The following is a 21,451-nucleotide window of genomic DNA, read 5'->3' on the forward strand; positions in this document are numbered from 1 at the left end:
TTCGAAAGCCGATTAAATTTAATCCACGATTAAAAGTTAACCGAGGTTTTCTGCTCACTCGTTAAAATTGTTTCTAAACTCTAATGTTAAGCTAGTGGCAAAGAAAAGTCAACGTCAAAACTAAGGGACAAAAATCTTTTTGAAAAATCTTTATTGATGTGTTATTAAACTCGAACCAAAGTTCTTGTTAATCCAGGATTAGCTTAATCGGGCTTTGAACAACTGGGCCCTGGTTTCTCAAACTGCTTTGAAAATTCTCCTGCAATGGTTTATAGCTGCCATTACCTGTTGAGTAACTGTGGTTGCTGCTGTAGGGCCCAGGCCCCACCTTTGTGTAGGCCCGTACTCCTATATAAAATCGTTGATTAGCTTTCAGACCGCTAACGTCCTTTGACAGAGTCTTCTCCCCGCTCAGGTAGGTCCGCGTTATGCCACCCTGTTCATAGACCACAATCTCGTACTGAGTAATTTTTCCATTGCAGTCTTTAGCACTGGGAATGGACCATGAAACTCTGATGGTGTTTTTTCCGCGCGGTATTACCAAGACATCACGGGGCGCTCCACTTGGAGCTACAAACAAACAAACAAGGAATGGCATGGCATTAACAACAAACTGAAAGTCCAAAAATACATTATGGGACTTGTTTTTGGAGGTAAAGAGTTAATTGTGTAAATTCCACCTGACACTTCTCTTCATTCGTAAGTTTAGCTCGTCCACAATATAACCAACATGTAAGTAACACATGTTTGCACAATGGACAAAAGGCAGCCATCTTACCTGCTTGTTTTGTTTTAAAATGTTTGTTCACACTGTATGGGCCAACATCTCCATCTTTATAATAAGAAGCGACCTCCACCGTGTAGGACGTGTAAGGATGTACGCCATATAACGTTATCCTCGCGTCGCCACCCGGACTTGTCTTGTTCCGCTTGTTTATGAGCCAGGGTGAGTGTCCTGTGTCTGTTTTGTAACGCACCATGTACTGAAGAGTGTCTGCAGGCGTCGGATCTGTTACATGAAGTAGTACTTGCCTGGACTGCACATCAGTTACAATAATAACAGGGCGAGGAGCTGGGAACGAATGATTCAAGAAAGTAAATACGTAGTTCTGAAAATCCATCGTAAGCAATTAAGGACCTCTCTCTAAAGAAACGTTATAAGGCCAACACCTCTAGAATGATCCTTAAACAACACAACTGAACCTTTTTGCCTTTCACTTCGAACCCTCTCTAAAGTATAAAGCATGGTAGGACAATCTGCTTCTTAATCGGGGAATGTTTAGTTGTAATGTCGAGTGACGCTTCACGAAAATGTGTGAGTGTCCTTGACGCTCTGCTTACCGTGTACAAGCAGCAGAATATTCCGTGTGGAATTGATGGCTAGTGTCGGGTACCAAGCCGAACAGGATATAATGGAACCTCTGTCCTTGTATTTGACTTGATTCAATGTTAGCACGCTTTTCACGCTTCCATTTCCATATCTAATGCGCTGGACGTGTGACAGGAGCGGTGTGGGAATACGCCTTCTGTTTTTGTACCATTCTATGTGGACTCCAGCTTGACCATTTACAAAGCATGTCAAGTTTACAGAGCTCGTACGGTTTAGCTCAACTTTTCCACTTGGAGGACTCACTCGTGGTACACTCCCTACAAAGTTAAATGTTAAAGTATAAATTCTACAAAACTTAGCAAATAACGAAAGTCTACAAACGGTGAAGAAATGTCATCAGCTCATCTGTTTGATCACGTGGTACGGCACCCTCTTGGATTTCACCGATACCAATTCAATCAATCTGATCAATGTAAACATCGATACCATAAACAGGAGATACCAGAGGTTATCCCTATCGAGGGTATCCCCTTTTAAATCAAAGCAATTCAAATATATCGTTCGAGACCATAGCCATTCGGAGAAGTTTCCGGCACTGATTAATATTCTACAAGCAGTTGGTTGTAGTTCACTCGAGAGAATACAAATACAGTCGAACCTCCGCTAACGGACACCTCCCGTAGGCGGACACCTCTCGTAAGCGGACACTTGGTCATGTTCTCAGCTGCATACAAACACTACATATTTATCCTCCTATAAGCGGACACCTCTCTTAAGCGGACACTTTTTTCTGGCCCCAAGGATGTCCGTTTACGGGAGGCTCGACTGTACAGTCTATTAAACACATTCCAGTAGTCTCAATAGATCACCCGTGTTCCACTCTAAAGCATAATAGCTTGGTTTGCTTTAAGATATCCTTACCTTCAGTAGGCAAGCATTCATAAATCTCAACTCGCATACAAATGTAACCACCCGTGTACGAGACTGGATTGAAGCGAATAAAACGTGCAAATATTCTGCGAGGAAACATCTTCCTGATTACGGTGTCATTGTCCCAGTTTCCTTGAAATATCTGAAGACGGAACAAATGTCCATGTTTAGAGAGTCACGTGTATTGATTATTTTGTTTTTACTTCATTAATAACAAATTTAATTTCTTTTGTCATTCATTACTTTTAGTTTGATAAATTTTAACCAAAAAATATGCACTGAGTTCACATAAATGTGTCCACAGTAATCCGTGGTATTGCTTCATCTATAGTCGTAATATCAACCAACAAAGGGCCGAAGTCTAACTTGGAAAATGGTGTAAGACAAGTACTGATAAGAAAGCAGATGAATGTAAGTAGATAAGTAAGCAGTAAGTAGAAAAATGTGTGAGTAGTCACTGCTACATTCCTTTTGGACACTGTTTACAGTAAACTTGAAAAAGCCTGAAACATTTTAACTACAGGGGTTAGCCAGATTCACATTGGTTTAGAGCACGTTTTTGTTAAACTCCCGTCCGTCTGAACTGCCGGCCCAATGAGTTTACGTGATCTTAACTAGCGCTATCGTTTGACCTGCTATCATTTAGTTTGGATTCCCTCAAAATTTCCGAAGCATTAGTTTGATGCCATTCTTGTCATTTTCATCCTACCTTCGTTCCACTGTCGGGGCCGTTCTCTCGGTAAGACTGCCATGTCGTTCCGTCAGTACTGTAGTTTAGCTTATATTGAGACACAAACATTTGCATCATGTAACCCTGGGTAGCTACACCAGAAACCGACCGCACTCGTCCAAGATCGATCTGAACCATACAGAGAAAAAAAAATATACTTTTCAGTTTTTCAAGTGCGATCAGTTTTTTGATCAGGCATCTTCGTATCCAATCTCGTTCTTAGAGGCTGCGTTTCTTTTGGTCATCGTGGACATATGGCCTCCGCTGGCCTAAAACGCGCGCGGGCTCTGGGGAAGAGACTGAGACCCCGGACCATTCTAAGATGCGCAGAATGTACGCGCAGCAACGTCCTTGAGAATTCAAGCATTCAATCAAACCTTCAAAGCATATTTTACAAATGAGGAAGGTAGTATAGGGTATTTTACCTGCGCCGTGACCGAAATTCCAAGTGACGTTTCTAGTGTTTGTCAAAAGTTACAGACCGCCTCCGTCCCCAGCAGATATTCCTAACCGTAGATTTACCTGTAAGTACTGATTTTTATCATCTTTATCAGTACACCATCCTCCCCATACTGGTCTCCCTGCGCTGTCTTTGCTGAGTTTGTTGTTGAGCCGTCCATTATAGGCGTAATGTTGATTAAAGTGAGATGACGCCACCATCTGCTGGTTGGTGATCCTGCGGTCCTCTACACCCACTGGTGTGTTGCAATCTGTTAATTTATTATATCTCTCAGTTATTACGCGTGGTGTGATTGGTCAGTTTTGCGGGCCGTATTTCATTATAACATAGCGTGCATGCTTCCTAATCTAATTCCTATTGGCGTCATCATGGTACTTTTCTCAACAAACGCACGGCCGTGCGTCCATCAGATGACGTGTGCAAGTTAGATGGGAAATTATAACATAGCGCGCGTGCATCCTAATCTAATTCCTATTGGCGTCATCATGGTGCATTTCTCAACGTACGCACGGCCGTACGTCCATCCGATGACGTGTGCAAGTCAGATGGGGAAGCACGCGCACGCTGTGTTATTAAAAAAACTTTTACAGAGAGACAACACCATAAAAAAAATCTATATTTATAAAAGATTAAGGCTTAATGAAACGTTAAGATTAAACCGATACGAGAACCAGAGAATTTTGTAATTAATCAGGAACAAAACCTGTTTTCCAGGAATCATTTACTTTATTTTCACTATGTTATAAAAGAATTGGTTCATGCTTTGAGCTGTGCGTATATCGAGTTGAATGCACTTGGGAAGTTTGGAGAGCACTCAAGAAGCTAGAGATGCTCGAGGCGTACTCTTACGCTTCTCTCGTGCTTTCCAAACTTCCAGTGTGCATCCATAACTCGATATGTACGCACGCTAAGCATGAACCAATTCTTAAGCATGCCCGCGCCGCTACGTTATAAAATTACGTTTTAGAGAGAGACGGCACCATAAAGAAATGTATATTTATAAGAAATTGTCAAAGTTTAATGAAAGGTTAAGATTAAACCGATATCAGACACCACTTTCACCTTCGTGTTTTGTACAGCACATTTAGAGAATTTTGTAATAAACATGTTTTCCAGGGATCATTTACTTTATTTCCACTATGTTATAAAAGAATTGGTTCATGCTTTTAGCTGTGCATATATCGAGTTATGGATGCACTAGGGAAGTTTGGAGAGCACGAGAGAAGCGTAAGAGTTCCTCGAGGCGTACGCTTCTCTCCTGCTGTCCAAACTTCCCGCGTGCAACCATAATTCGATATACGCACGCTAAGCATGAACCAATTCTTAACTGTACGGTTCGCTAAACCTTTTTTTAGTTTCTTTTCCCGTGCGCCCGATAAACCTCAGAGATATAATAAATACCTCTTACTAACCACGTTTTCTCGGGCCGTACTGTAAGTTCATATCCTCGTGTTTTTCCGTTGATTTATGGCCTTAAGTTACTCCGAGTAGGAGAGCGACCTTGGCAATCAATGTGTATTCCTGTCACATGAATGTCCCGCGTTTTCGTTCAAGCTATAATTTTCTCCAACTAACAGCCATTTCAGTGTTGCGTGTGCGGTAAAGAATAGCGACTATCTTTCGACATGCTAGGTAAACAGCTGGAAATTTTTCCGGCTACTGGCAAAACATACGACAAATAAACTAAAATGTGTGACCTCAACTGGCTGAAGAGAGGTGTCAAGGCTTGCAGTGCTTGGTTGGAGGTCCGTGACTTCCGATAGAATCCGGCCGCTTTGTTCGCAATTCGGATTGACTTCTTGATAGCTTCCACGTTATTTTAGTCATAAATAAACCCATCTTAATCACCCACTATTTCAGCCGTATATAAATCGGTTGTGGTTACATTTAAGACTTACGCCTAGTGAAATTAAATGTCGGGGAAGATAGTCGCTATGCACGTGACATTGAAACGGCTGTAAAATCGTCAGTGAAATGAAAGCGATTAAAACGACACTGCTAATGCTACCAAGGTTTGAATTGTCACTCCACCTGTAGCACTGATACAGTAGGTAATACTTCACAGTTTGAAACCTTCTTTTCTATAAAACAAACTATTCCACTTCGAGCACCTTGAGCAATTTCTCAACCAGCGGACAATGACACCTTTTCCTTTCTGAAGCCTCTCTTTGTTTAGTGCTTTTGGAATTATTTCTACTGTGAAAAATTTCCTTTATTATCACCTTGTTTACTTTGTTTCTATCAGACTGATGATGGTGCAGAATGTGTTCTGACATGTTACTTGTACACTGAATCTTGGTCGCGTTCAACATCGTTCCCAGGGACCTCTCTTTAGGAACGAGGTTGGTCGCGTTTGAAGTTACTTGCCACCAAGTTAACAAGCAATAAGCAGCTTTTGGACCTAACCTTGGGTATTCCCCTGGTACGATACTCTAGTGACATTATAGAGCCTTTATTCGCTGGTACATACCTTCAGATGGTTGACAGCCATACAGCTCAACCCTACCGCACGGGGAAACATCTTTGTCCATTGTTATGGGATGAATACGAAAAACCCGCGCAGTCAGTGGCGTTGTCAGATTCTTTTTGGCTGTCCGAGCGGGGTTCCTATTTCCTGTAAACATCTGGAGACAACAAGTAATATTTACTATACTACTGCCTTACTTAAAGGGGCAATGTGATTTATTTGTAGTGTCCCTTTGAATGGTCAAAAACAACAAAACTATATCAATGGAAACTTTAAAATAATGGGTCAGTTTTGTTAACATTAACTCTACTGGAGTCATTCATCTTCACCTGCGGATGGCTAGGATGGAAATGGATTGCAACTTGAAAAAAGTGGACAATTATTGCAAGTTCCTCTTGTGTATTTTGGAGAAATCGCTAAAAACTGATCATAGTTTGTTGTTGCTCGGAGAAATTCGTATTTTCCTCCCGGTGCTCAGAGAGCAGTTTCATTTTAGAGAGGAGGTTCTTATTTAAATATCTAAGAATTATTTTGACTAAAGTACAGTAAAATCTCCGTAACAGTACCCTTTTACAGACGGATGAAAATTCCAAGGGTTGTATATCACCCGAGTGATTGCGAATTCGTACCGAAACAGCATGCATGCGTTTGTTTTGAGTACCCAAGCCTTGTTATCCGGGCGAATTTTATGACAATAAGGACAATGACAATCTGGTAAACCCCCACACAAATTAATACATAACATCTAAAACCATACAAATAAGAAATATTTCAGTAACAGATCAGATATGCAAAACGTACCTTTAGTTTTCCGTTAACTGTGTAATTGAACCATCTACTGCCGTCATAACTAAAGGACAAGCTGTATTTTTCGATGCTGATGGTTCGAGCTCCTTGTGTTGCCACTTTAGTGATGGTGTGAGGAGTAAGGAGGTCTATCTGGAGATATGGGTTCCGATCATTATCGGCCGCACACCAGCCACGCCTGAAATAACAAAGTAGAATCTTCCGTTATTTACACAGGGACCAATTACCAGGGCCATCCAACTGGAACATTTTTCAAGATCGTTTAAAGGGGCTTTTTAGTTTTATCTTTTCAGATTCTTTAGCTAAATTTTTAATTCGCAGGAGGTCTTTGCAACAGAGCCCAAACCCCTGAATAAACGAGCTGTAGGTGGCTTTCCGAAAATCCTAGCTGACCTTACTTTACTCTTTTTAGATGGCATTACACTTAAGAAAACGCTAGTTTTTCATCGAATCACTCAGGACACTTGGTCCTTCCTAACAGATGTCCATCGAAATGAGTACCATGTCCGTAACCCTGCCTGCTAACAGAGCTTTCTATTTGTTGTTTTTGTTTTCTCCTTCAGTTTTTTTGTCGTTTCTGTTTTCTTTCTCTTGGGACGACGAGAAACTTCTGTTGTCAGGATGCGGAAATGTGGCCGCGTATAAATAACGCAAATTATATCTTTTATTATCGTTGAAGTTTACAGTTTATGTCGCAACAGAGCTGATTTTGTTCTCAGAACGTCTACTTGAACCAAAATGTTTGCGACATAGAGTGTTTGTCAATTGAATGTCGAAAGTAATTCCGCGTTTGCTTTGGTTTTGCATTACTACGCTCTGTGATTGGTTAAAAAAACTCGCGCCAAATTTCTCAACCAATGGGCCGGGAATCCAAACCAAAACCAATCGTATTTTCGTCGCTCGCGTTTTACCGCGCTTTTCATACCATGAACAAAATTACCCCAATATGTGGCAGCACGTGTTCTAATTTTTTTTTCTAATTCCGTTATTCTAACAGATCTCAAAAATTAAACCTGTCATATATTATTCCACCAAAGGGAAATGGAAGCCGGCTACTGGCTCGGGTGTTAGAACAAAAATATAGGGCAGTAATAATAGAACGAATATTTTTGTTCATTTTAATAAAACTATCCTATATTTTTTTGTAATGTACGTTTTATACTTTACTTGACAGGTTTTTCTTACGAGCATGGAGGCCTCACTCGGCTAAATATCGGTAAAATTGTATCTACTGATATTGAGCCGTCAAGTGTTGGAAGATTTTCGCGACTTTTACCAAGTCATGAGAATTAAAGGCATCAGTTAATAAAACGGTGACGCCAAGGTTTTGTAGAAGTCCATGTATCTTCATATTCCATATTATTAAAAACTGAATCATTGTATAATGCAATTCGAGGGATTTGATTAGCTTAGCAGCCATGGTACACGAGCCATTATACCATGGCCGAGAAATGACGGCCATTAAATTGTCTGCTGGTTCTTCTCTCACAGCGAAATCAGTAAGATCTAGCAATATTTCTTGATTGTTTTTAATAAAACAATTATTCCACTTGCGCTTGTTGGATATGAGATGATTTTAGCCAACGAGGCGCGTATATCCATCATCTGATACCCAACGCGCGCTCGTGGAATAATTGTTAATTAAAGTATGCTCCATATTCAATAACGCTGCCCCTACTTTCTGTGTTTAAGTTTAATATTTTTAGAATAAACCTTGATTACCTCTACAGCTTCACCAGGAGAGCCCGTGAGGGAATTTTAATATATTACATTTTATTTTGTCAATTCACGGTTTGGGTTTTGTGGTGTTTACTAAAGGATTAGAGAAAAATGCCAAAATTAATTTCATGCGGAATACGCTCGTGATTTGAGCGAAACAGCCTGTCTGTGGGGGTTGCCAGTAAATTTCGTCTGTTCAACCGATCGGCTCTACAGTTCAGCAAAAACCCGGGATAAATTCGACAGTAAAAATCCTCTAAAAAGGCAAGAGCAAAATCCCACCGCTTCTATATTCATAAGTTGCGTACAAAATCATTTGAAACCGAAATCATCTAGAATTTTCTGGACTCCCCCCTCGACTTTTCAAACAGTTCCTGTCATCACGAAAATTTTAAATTCACACTTCGCTGCATTCAAACTTTTCAAATTTGAGAACAAGGTCAGTAACGTCTTTTAGCAAAACAAAACACTTTTCATCTTGTCTTAATGACGGCCGTTTGTGAACGTAAACTGCAATAGGCGATCTTGGGGCACGCGTTTGTTCGCTTTTTTCCTGTTTTCGCTCCACAAAACAACACCAGATTGAATCTTACGAATAGATCCCCATAGCACACCTTCCCGCACCATATAAATTGTATCCTCGAGGTTGTTCTGAGGGGATAAGTTTGTTAATCTCACCCGTCGTATAATCTTGCAAAAGACGGCCCAAAGTACGCCGATGTTTCGGAGGAAGCTGTGATTTGTTTCCCCTTGATGTAACCACTCTCCATCCCCAGAGCTCGAGTGCACCCTGCGAAAATAAAGACATTTTTTTCTTTCGATGAAACAAAAATTAAACAACATCAAGTTTTGCCTGATTTACCAAACAGAAATAACTGTTTTTAAACTATGATCAGTGCCTTTTTACCTCGCAGTGAAGCAACCAGCTGATATGCGTGTTTCACTTCTCTCTGAACAATCCGTCAGAGAAGACTGATTACTAGTTGTCTTAATACAGATCAGCCAAAGACCTATACAAGGTAAATTAGCCGGCTAGATCGCAACATTTAACTTACGATATAATATTTCCTTTTATTTCGGAAAACGCTTTAAACGAATGATATTTCCAGTCGTTTTATTTACATGAGATTATCCGCGCAGTAAAGACATGAAAATTGAGAAACTAATCGAGCTCAGGACGTGATGTACCAACAAAGCAAATATGAAACGGAGAACGACAACCGACCAAGGAATAATCCTGAGATAAACTAGTAAAACATTTAACACCCTCCCTCTCAGATTTCACTTTCAAAACTGGAGACAGTAGAAATGGATTGAACTGAAGATAAAAACTCCCAGTCCGCCTGCTTGATGAATTAATAGCATAACGATCTCAAAAGAATAGTGTAGTTTGAGTGTAAGCTAAGTAGAATTTTAACTTACCGTAACATTGTGCGATACATATCAAAACAGAGAAAGCGAATCGGGTCATTGTAACACAAGAAAATGAACACATGTGTCTGCTTTTCAGCTAAGTCCAGTCTAGCCACTTAAATCATATTGGAAATTCTTTGTATCAATGCAAAAGAGGAATTTAATTTTAATAATCTTTTACCGGAAAATACAAACATAGGGTGTGAAAATACTACGTTTGATCATTGAAATGTTAATTCAGGTTTTGAATAGGACAACGGGTCAATCTTAGGATGAAGGTGAAAGATAAACACGCGAAATTAGATCAGAGTTTTTCATTTACGACAACAAAAGGTTCGTTCATGGCGTATGAACAAACTTATCTGTCAAAAAAGATAAGGCATTGAGAGAAATTTGAAGATTTATCGTGAACGATCTCGGTGACATGACTCATCAAGTATCAAAAGTATGCCAAAGTATTGTAGTTTTGATGGTTTCATTCACTAATCTTGTCAAATAAACCTTTTCCGTTTGTACAGACATGGCGACTGCCCGCGAGCTCATCTCATCCGGTATTTTACGCGCACCCTGTTTTTTATGGCCTTGGAGTAATTAGCGAGAAATTCTTAAACCAACTTGTCCTTTCTAACCAAAAGAACGAGACAACATTAAGAAGTAGAAGGGTAAAAATCTTCATGTTTTTGGTTTTGTATTCATTTTAGAATGCGGTACGTGATGCAAGCTGTGATGACATCATTGGTATGTTTGCTTTTCCATCCCTGAATGTTTTGAGACATAGGATGTCACAAGCATCGGCTCGTGATCGTGGGATGACGGACCAAACAAGAATACTGCTCTCTTTTAAGCTCTCTCTCTCTCTCTCTCTCTCTCTCTTTAAATTAGAAATTTATTGATTGCAACTAAAATTTGCTCTAAAATATTCTTGCATCTGCTATCCTGACAATAAACAAAAGTGCAGTAAGCGACCTGAACAGTAGTCAGCAAAGCCAAGAAGCTGAGCGGAGCAGTCATATATAACTTCAATCTTTAGAGGACAAACAGAGTTCACGTTCCATTTTCAGTCGATAGATTTTTGGACATTTTAATTCTCGGGAGCTTCATTTTCTCGGTCGCTTTAAATTTTCGGAGGTCAACTCCGTCGGCTGTTTCAACCTACGAAATTTTTGAAGTTGTAGAATCCCTTGGTTTGACTGACATGTTGCGTTCTCCGTGACGGTTTTTAAATGGCAAACGCAAATGGATGCACTTCACTCAGTAACAGGACTTCCGTAAACGTAATAGTTAGACAATATTGAAAACCGAAGAGTAAAGTATTCAGGAAATTTAAGAGAGTGACTCATTATTAATTTTATGATTAAATTTATTTGCCTTTCTTCCCACAAGAGAATTCGTACGTAAACTGGCCCGCCTGCTATGTCGCTCCGGCAGTAGGGCAGTCCACGTCAAACGTAATATGGCGATTCAATTAAAAAAAAAAAAAACGAGTTTTCGCGATCTAAGATTTTATTTTTTTTACATATCCACAATGATAAGCTGTTGTGTTTCCACATAATGGATTTCCGTTTTCTCCTTTGTGAAGAATTTAAAGCTCCCTGGGGGCCGCCGGTCCTGGGACAAAGTTCTTAACGCGATTTGGAGGCGACTTACTGGATTACGGTTTTGCACTTTCTCGGTCGTTTAGCTCGAAAATCAACAATCAAAAAAGGAAAGGATCTAGTATGTCAACTGCATCTAATTGGTGTCTTCCGTTATTTAAAGAAAAATCCTACATTGATGGCAATGGACGTAGATTAAAGTATTCAGTTACAGAATCAGAATATTCAACCTGCTACAGAGGCTCTGCCCAAACCACAACCAGCACAGGTATTATGAACTACAAAAATGTAACATCATTTCATTCTTAATGTTATTATTGTATCAAAAAAAATAATAGTAATAATAATAACAACAACAACAACAACAACAACAACTATTTGGTAGTCTCTATACTTGAGTTTAGCAGAAAAACATTTCCGCATATGGAAAGTCATTAATATCTCCCACCCCTTGGGAAAAAAGAAAGACAGAAAGAACTGAAACTCAAAAACCCCTAACCCATCGCACTGGAGCATTAACACAGGCATTTACATCAATCCTTGTGAGAATGATAAATAGCCATCAGGATTGAAATTTGCTACTTTTCCATTGCTCTGCAATGTTTTTTTTTTTTTTTCGTGTACAGACTTTTTGTCAAGATTTTCTCTAAAGCATAAATTTTTCAATTGGGCCACAGGCTCACAGACAATAGTGTTTTCCAACCACTTCTTACATTGTAACCAGCTATTAACCTCCAGATTTTCCCACAAATCCAGTGATCAATTAACCATTCCCTACCATTCCCTAGGATCGACCTTTTGGATGCAAGTTAACTGTAATAATACCGATTGCAAGTAATTCCCTACAGCATTCACTATCCTTTACAGATATACTGGTATTATCCTTATACACTGGCTGAAAAGTTTGCAGGGTTGTACAAGACAAAACACAAATCATACTGCATGAACAGAGCTGGTTTGACCAAGAAGTTTACAGTTTCCAAATGCTCACAAACAAAAGTGTTGTGGATGGTAACCATTCCCCTCCTCCATTCTCACCCATTTTGATTGTCTGGTTTTCCTGCAATTTTGCATGGAAGGGTTTTTTTTATAAATTAGGGCCAACACATAAAGCATATGAGTGTGGAATGGAGCCATAAGGATGCTCAGAAATATTCCAGGAAAATTGTAAACCCAATATGACTAAGCTGAAATATAATACGGCACCAAACTGTAAAATTTTGTAAACAGTACTGTTAAAAGGAATTATTTGGCCATGGTGCTTATCCAGAAATTAATGTTTAATCAATACAGTCTTGTTTTTATCACTGTGTCATGTGAAAACGCAACACTTTGGATGTCATTGTGTTAGAGGTTTAGCAAGTTTAAAGTATGCAAATTTTATGAAACAGAAAATAAAAACATAGTGCTATTGATCTGTGAAATAGTTTTTGATACACATCCTAATAAATAAGCATTGTACAGGTGCTACTCACAATATGGGACTGAATCAGCTTTGTAAGTGCATATTTTGACAGATGACACCATGCAATTATCATTTTAAGCCTTTCTAGATCCTGTACCTCAATTATGACAAAATGGATGCCAAAATGCTTGTAGTGCTTATTAACAGCTAGCTAACCTAATATTTGAAACAAAACCACCTTCATAATTAAGATCCCTTGCTGCAGAGAAACTGGTGATTCCTACTCTTCAGAAAGCAGACATAAATCAGAGGTAAAATATGGAAAGCTGGATTCATTAGCAAGAGCTATATGCATTATATTTATTTATCTATTTGTGTGCTTTTTGTTTTAGTTTAAATACAGACAGATTCCCATGAGTTTATAGAGAGCAGCATTTGTTGGTACTTTAATTCTTTTATTTATGATAAAATATTTTATGTCAACTATACAAATATTTTATCCATCAACTAGGGAATTGTAAGTCAAAATATTTAGCGAAGTTGCGGTGCAGTGGACTTAAAACCCACTCCCAAATATCCTTTTTCAAAACATCTAAGTATCTGATCTATCAGATGTTTCATTCAGAGGTTGAATAGTTTATAGAGCCATACATAGTGAATAATCAACAGTGGAAGGGACGTTACCCTCAGTGCATTTCTGTCATTTGTCTTTCCAAATGAAGACCCACTTGGAGAACAACAAAACAGACAAAAAGGCTTCACTTTGCTGACAGTTAAAATAGTTATGGCGGCTGAATAAACATTATAGATAAATGACAAAATAAATTATGTACCCATGTATTAAAAAAAAAAAACTGCCAAAGCTGTCTGATAATGTACCCAAACTAAAATTATTTTAAAGCCTATATTATTATTATTTTTTAATCCTATCCGTCTCTGATGAGAAATATAATTGAATGGGGGAACATAGCCTTTGAAACTAATTGGATTATTTCCTTTGTATTCTGGGTTCTGTGCTTAATTAACTACCAATTAAAATGGGTGCGTCAACAGTAAAATAAGAATTGTAAGACTGTTTGACGAAGAAAGACAGTTTGAATTTCACTTGTAAACCAAAATAGTCGATGTAAGCTATTTTATTTCCTACAAAAGTGCGACAACTGTCTGAGTGCATGGAATTAAATATGACCATGACGTCTTAGCAAATTTTTCTCGCGTTTCAAATTTTCTGTCTTCCCTTTCGGAGCGCCGGTATTCTTAGCTTACAGGTCAAAATCTGGTTCACGCGATAATTTAGCATGTTCTGAATGAAACCTTACAAATTACGTTGCGAGCGAACAAAAATAAATCAACAAATAATTAGCAAAAAATGACATTGTACTAATTCTGAAATTGTATATTCCGAAAAGCTTTTTCAAAGAATCCGCGCAATGACATAAAGCGGCACTGAATACCATTTTGATAAGCACTGATTCGCGAATCCTATTTTTTTCTTTTTTTCGCGATTTCTGAGAAAATAACGCCCCTTACATTTCTGCAGAAAAATTACATTTATATTTTCGGGTTTTTTCCTTAAGTTCAACAAAAAATCAACTCTTCTATTCCTCACAATCTAATACATCTCCACGTTTGTGTGTTATTGTACCACCCCGGAACAAGGACATTTGTCAAATCTGTACTTCAAGATGGAAAGGGTTTTCTAGAATTCTGCAACTTGTCAATTGTATAGTGTTTCTTTTATATTTTGCACTGTTACAGGTCGGCGATTCTTCGACTTTCAGATTTTGCTGTAAATTGACAATTGAATCACAATGTTGTTTGTTGATAATTTTACTGGTGGCGCTAAATTTCCTTTAACCGCTACTCAGAGAGTATTTTGTCTTTAAATTACCGGTTTGAAAGTGAGACCCAATTACTAAGGATCTGAAACAAATTAGTTCACCCACATAAAAACACGCCGGACGAAACAAACAATCGTAATGTTGGTTACATTTCTAATTCTCTAATGACGCGATGGTAAATATTGGAAAAGACTTTTGGACGGCTGTGGGAAAGAAAGCTCTTCGGAAAATAGACTTATCTAGTAAATACATTGGAAACTTTACTCTGGATGAAACAAAGACCATTTTGTGCCGCCAAATAGACATTTTTTTCTAGAAACAACAGCTACTCACTGAGTAGAACTGAAATATTAAACGATGAACTTTAACTGCATCTGCATGTTCACTTGATGACCCGACATCAGGTCTAATTATAGAAACAAAGGAGGATAAAAGAGAGCAGGAAAGCGTTCACCTTTAAAAATTCATCCTCTTGTATAAAATACATTAGAAAAGATAAAAATCGCAAGCTTTTGATCTTTCTGAAATCCGTGATTCCAGAAGTCGAATTGTTAAATAAACACTAGTGTTCGGTGTCAGGGCGAAGCCCGACAACAGATGTGGAAACAGCAAAACGCAAAGCAAAACACACTGGAAGAAGGGAAATTTTTCATCCAATCTGTCGGTCGTCTCCTGAGAGATAAGTATTATTTCAGTTGTATCCAGTGTTCACGTTGTAATAAACTGAGTTATAGATACAGTGGACAAATATTGTCACAGATGATGAGCGGCATCGCAAACGCCACTGAAGAGATAATAGAAAGCTATGGTGGACAATGAGATTAAGGTTTGCGATTTATCGCCATGCAGTAGCGTATATAACGCATTCATATGACAAATGAAAACTTTTAGCATCAAATATCCTACGACTGACGCCTCTGAATGCAAAGGCTCATACAAATGAACGCAAAATACCAGTTGAAAGCAGTTCTGAGTTTCCTCAGAAATGTGAGCCTGAGCTTACAATGGCACGTCAAACACAGCATAATACACATCTTACCTGACCAAGTACCTCTCATCCACGAACACAAAAGAAATCCCCAAAATAAGAATGAATTCTTCCCCATTACTCAGAGTTACGGTTTAAAACTGTGCCTTTGAACGGCGGCAATTATTTTCAAGTTGTACAATTCCAAGACATGCGCCTCACACAAAGACGCATACAAGACAGCTATTGTATTTCAATCTCCTAATCGTTATTTTATTTCTCGATTTGATTGACATTCGCGTGGAAGTGACATAGGCTCAAATGCAAACATCATATCGAATATCATAATCCCCCAAATCGGCCGAAATCCACAAACCAACAATATTTTTGTTCTTCAAGAGGTTTATGTCTGCCACTGAAACCTGCTAAAGCGTTTAACAAGTCCAGAGCTTGCTTTTAACTTGGAAAGCGCTCCGAAAAATACCTGAGATAGCGGGCACTGAAAACCAGACGGTCTGCACATGCGTTTAGTGATAGGTCAAATCATCAATCACCCGAGGGAAATTTATGAATTTTAAAATACACAACGAAAGATACAAGTGGCAGATAAATTTGCAGTACTATTAAATTTAAAGGAAACAGGTCTTATGTTGGAAAAAAAGAAGGGATTGTTTGCAGCATTTGCTTCCTTGCGTTTTCCTGAAGACCCGCACGCGATGTGGTTTTCTCTAAAAGATCAAGGAATCCACAGAATCCAGGCTATCGGCAAAGCGATCTTGCAACTTTCAGCCCTACGATAGAGCTTTTGGGCGAAACAAATTTACTTTGATTATTACCTCATTAACAAATGTATTAAAACAAGTTTTCCTGCTATCTTTAAGAGAATCACGAACGTGATAACTCGCTTTCCAAACCCACACGAGACCATCAAAGAGTGAATGTGGCGTAACCATAATGCTATCCAGAAGGGCACACCTCCGGACATCTTTCGTCAAGATTGCAATCCGGGGCCCACGTTGAAAGGGTATTTCCGCAGGCAAGGGAAATGTAGAGACAGGTCAACAACATACCTCGCAGAGCATACGTAGTACCGCGGTTTTGAGGGGCTCTCCGTGGATTTTTTTGGCGGAAAGCTCAGATAAAACACTCTCAGAAAACAAAGAAAAACAGGTGTAAAGGAAAGAGAAAAAGACAACTGAGCAGTGGAGGGGTGGGGTAATGACAGAACAGCTTACCACATACTGTATACAACATCTTGTTAGTGACCATTTATTTCCTTATATTGATTTTATAAACCGGGATTTAAAAGCGACCACTTTCAAGACGTAAAAGCCAATGAAATGAGTCTCGTTATATAACGCGATGAAAACGAAAAAAACCTTTATTTCCCACATCAAACAATCCAACAATGAATCCGCAATGCTTTTATCGAACATCAATTAAGACTTCTTCAGAACAAATAGAAAATTGAATTTTTATACTGCCTTTAAGAACGATACCACGGGTGAGATGATTTCTTACACATGATTACAAATCTTCGTCGCAGGATAGCCATAAATAAATTTCGATGAGGAAATGTTGAAACAGGCAGACACAGTATACCAAAGACACCCGAAAACCTAAGACTATGTTATTTTTGCCAGTCAAATGAAGTTGAAAATAAACTTCATTTTCTATTCTCCTGTAAACTTTAAGACAAATTACGTTCAAAATTATTCAATAAAACAACATATACAGTGAAAAATATAGTCTCTTCAAAAATCTAGATACAAATTCAAAAATTCGACACAGTTATTTGTAGACCAATAGCTGTATATTTTTACCAATTCATGAACTGCGGACAAAATATGTTGTTCCAAAAAATGATGTTATGAGTTTTAATAATTTAGATAGGTAATGTCATGTATAGATATGGACTGAATTGTTGATAAAAATTACTTTAGGTTTGAATTTTGCCCAAACCACCATGGTTTGTGCGCATGCCCAAACAAAGACTTCAATGAAACGCTTTCTGGCCGCGCTGATATTGGGACGCGTTCAACCAGCGAAAAAAGCACAAACAGCCCGACTGCCAGACGCTTGCTGACGGGAAATGTTTTAGGCAGCTTGGTTACAATTTGTTGGGTCAAAGTTCAGAAAATTGCCTTTTCAATATTACTGCTTACTTGCATATTTCGTGTTACTAAGAATAACTAACTTTCTCAATTACAACATCAGGCAAAAATTACTCCACAAACGGTATCGAGAAATCATGAACGCTACAGTGGTTTCCGGAAAACCAAGTAATAGTTGCGTCAAAAACTTATCCTCCGGCACTCGACAAGCTTGCGAAATACGAGCAAAAGGATAACATTTGCTACGGTAAAAATTCATGTTACAGTACTGTACACTTACCATTGGTAATAGTCCTGACTCAAGCTCTTTTAGACCAACATTTTAGCTTTGATTCATCATTACAATTAATCTTTGGTTGAATCACAGCACAATTATATTTTTCTTGGCGACGCTTTGTCAAATCCATTAGGATTAATTCATCTAGGAAGGGATGAGAAATTGTAAGACGATGTAAACTGACAATAGCATTTGCTTGATGGCAGATTCCAGGTCACGCCGCCAAAAAATCTAAAGGACCTTGTCTGAGCTAAAATAGCTGTTAGCCTTCAGAGAAGTGAGGATTGTGGCCTTAGGTTATTTTGTCAAAAAGATCCAATCGACCTGAGGTATTGCAATGTAGCTGCATAAACTTTTTTAACTGCACCAGTTATCTGTACACTTCTAAACCCTGAAAACTCTAATCGTATTTAACTGACCAAGGGTCGCCGAGTATGTTATTTTTCTCTTATGGCCGGCGGAAATACTGAAGATTTGAAGGCCAGCAATTTCCTTGACACGCAAAATTTTAGTTTGTTTTAAGGAAAGTTCGAGAACCAGAGGAGAACCGCGAAAAATGTTTTCGGAATGAGGTGCGGGGGAGGGCAGGGGGGGGGGGGGGGAGGCATGGTGGGTAAGGGTATTCACGAAACGTTTGAATGCAGGGGACCATACGACGCACAAATAAACTGTTCTGAATACGTTTCGTTGCCGGATCTCTTGTCTCTTGGCGTACCAGACGTCACTTCCCGTGTAAATAAACCAAACTGATTGCAGGGCTGACACTACGGTAAAGGGCAATTTTTTTGGGCAGGAGCCCATTACCCATTTCATGGGCTCCTGTTTTGGGCCAATATTTCAACAAGTACAACTAGTCTAGCAACTCTGGCCCTGAAGGAGACTAGTGGTACTAATTGAAATATTGGCCCAAATAAATAAGCCCTTTGCCGTAGTGTCAGCCCTGCAATCAGTTTGGTTTATTGATGGAGACCAAATTTTACGACCAAAAAAGACCCAATCATTCCGACGGCCCAGAACGTAACATCAAACATGCCTCTTTTTCGGTGCACAAAAATTTTTTAAGACTAAAGTAAAATGTAAAAAAAAGGAAAAATAATAAAAAAAAAATAAATAAAAAGCGTAAAGTGGTTCATTTACTGTGCTGTAACAGAACGGCTTCTGGTCATTTCGTGTAGCATACACGGAGTTGACAATTGATATGACTGTTTCACTCAAAACGCGAAAGAGGCCTTCGCACCCCCTTCCCCCCTGCTAATAATACTGATGATGATGATGATGATGACGACGACAATAACAATAAAATACATGCAAAGCGCCCATACTCCTGAGATCAAAGGCACCTTACAAGGAGATCAATTAAAATACTAAGTTGCTAATTAGATATTAGATATAACTTTTAAACACAACTGAGCTCATATAAACAAGTCATAATTAAAAAAAATATTGACCAGGCCTAATATTAGCAGCGTTAATTTTTGTTTTTCGTTAATTTTTCGACTTTTTTTGGTTTCGTTTTTTTGTGTTTGTGTGTTACTCGTGATTTCCCTACCTCCCCTAAATTCTATTTGTCCTGTCTTTGGTTGTAACAACTGTAATAATATTAATCTTATCCTGAAACAGTTGTAAGTCTGGCCCGCCTAGATTAGCTCTCGCTACCTGTGGGCCAGTCTCTTTATTTTGCTAAATTTTTGGATTTTTTAATAAGATTGAAATTTAAAACTAGTAGCGTTCTTATTTCTTCTTTTTTGGTCGCTAGTTTTTCGTTTCGCATTTCCCGTGGCCGGAATATAATGGTTTACCAAGCGAAACGAAAATAGATCCTGATTTGGGATGGTAGTACATTCCAAGCTCTTGAGCAGTTACCAAGCAAAGCACGGAAAGGTGGAATGAAAAGCACGTTTTTTATGATGAGCGTAGCCGGCGAGATGAAGTACGTATGAAGGTTCAGAACCAAAGTGGGCTGTCCCCCCTCCCAAAAAAAAATGTAATAAAAAACCAACAACTTACAACTGGAAATGGCCTTTTTTGGAGTAAATACCAAAAAAATTCAAACCCCTCCTAAAAATATAAAATAACTGGTGTTTCTTTATAAACATTCCATAGGTTCTGAAACACACTTTGGCGGTATTTGTTTCTTTGCCAGGGGCAATCCGTGGTTTCAAGTGTGGCAGTTTGCGCACTTCTGAGCACCTCATGTAGAGCCAGTAGATGCACCAAACCTCTTAAATTATGTACATGCTCTTGAGGTTTTTCGACATTGTTTTCTTGGTTAGCAAACAAAAATCAAATTACCTTATCGCTGTTGGGGGATACTCCGTTGCAACATTCAATTTAGTTATATTGCGGGCGATTAGGAGGTCGCACTGAACCTAGTACTGCCAGGCTAGAGAAAAAGATAAATGACAAAATCTTCCCGTGTCTAGAGTCGTCAAGTATCCAAAACCAGTCACAGCAGCTCACTACCACGTGACCCTTTGGAAAAGAACAAGTTCACAGAAAGCAAACATTTTCCCGAGACAATTCAGTTTTGTTTTTAAGCACGAGATTTACGAAATGCTCGAATGGAACTTTTTGTTCCTATTCCCGCTTATTTCTATCAGAGACTTATTTAACCCATATGAGCTAAATAGGTATGTGCCGCCCCAAATGGTATGTTTCTTGAACGTTAATTTGGTCTGAAAAATGATTCAGAGACTTACCACTGAAGCTTCTTTGATCTGGCTTTGATCGGTATGGCTTTCATACCGCGTGAGAAAATGAATATATTTGATCTTATTTTATTTTTAAACGAAAATAGAGATTTGAAGCATCCAAAATTTATCTTTCCACAACCTTAACCATGACTCACCGCTTCATGTACGCGAACTTCAGGTATGAGACGGTTACCCCCAAACAAACTTGCAAATTGGTTTCCCAGAGCAACATGAGATCATGAGTGTGTATTGCAGATTTGAAGGTTGGATAAGACATATCTAATTAAAGAACTTGCTTGACTTGAGGTTGATGGAGCGCTGAGAAACCAATCAGTATTTGCACTTATTCAGATATTCAGTAAAAAACTGTAACTATTTTAATAAGGACCACCGCGACAAAATAAAAGCACCGGATCCTATCTAATCAGCTACAAATTGTACAACAAATAAGTCAAAACAGAGCCTTTCGAAATATTGGAATCAGATAATATATTTCCCTTACCGTACACTCAGCCTTGCTCCCTTTTTGCATTATTTATTCAAGTATGCGGCTCTTATACTCACGTCGTAAGTTTTTCGCGTCGTTCTCTTATATGTAATCCTTCCGCTCCACGTGAAGCATTGTTCATAAAGTAGCCGATTTTATCCCCCAAATCGCTTCTCTTTGTTACTCAGGTACATGATTCTGCACATCTTCACACAA

At 38.7% G+C, this 21,451-nt stretch overlaps 1 protein-coding gene across 4 annotated transcripts in view; it reads right to left on the reverse strand.

The window, feature by feature from the left end:
• Positions 1 to 21,451, reverse strand: part of LOC146474350 (uncharacterized) — a 46,829-nt gene that overhangs the window by 9,678 nt on the left and 15,700 nt on the right. Inside the window, exons 1-10 of one of the 4 annotated variants that reach the window (XM_085117195.1) lie at positions 15,737 to 15,906; positions 9,122 to 9,233; positions 6,719 to 6,902; positions 5,921 to 6,074; positions 3,513 to 3,700; positions 2,970 to 3,119; positions 2,252 to 2,402; positions 1,342 to 1,647; positions 779 to 1,072; positions 286 to 570 (exon numbers count right to left, since the gene is read on the reverse strand). In XM_085117195.1, coding sequence (XP_084973321.1) covers positions 286 to 570; positions 779 to 1,072; positions 1,342 to 1,647; positions 2,252 to 2,402; positions 2,970 to 3,119; positions 3,513 to 3,700; positions 5,921 to 6,074; positions 6,719 to 6,902; positions 9,122 to 9,233; positions 15,737 to 15,803 — 1,891 coding nt within the window. In that variant the 5' untranslated portion in view covers positions 15,804 to 15,906. Of the gene's footprint in view, positions 1 to 285; positions 571 to 778; positions 1,073 to 1,341; positions 1,648 to 2,251; positions 2,403 to 2,969; positions 3,120 to 3,512; positions 3,701 to 5,920; positions 6,075 to 6,718; positions 6,903 to 9,121; positions 9,234 to 9,350; positions 9,440 to 9,865; positions 10,493 to 15,736; positions 15,907 to 21,451 lie in introns of those variants that run through there. The other 3 variants (XM_085117194.1, XM_085117196.1, XM_085117197.1) reach the window with 3 other exon arrangements.

The sequence above is a fragment of the Pavona decussata genome, unplaced genomic scaffold (genome assembly GCF_977016875.1).
Source record: "Pavona decussata unplaced genomic scaffold, jaPavDecu1.1 SCAFFOLD_90, whole genome shotgun sequence".
Taxonomy (NCBI): Eukaryota; Metazoa; Cnidaria; class Anthozoa; order Scleractinia; family Agariciidae; genus Pavona; species Pavona decussata.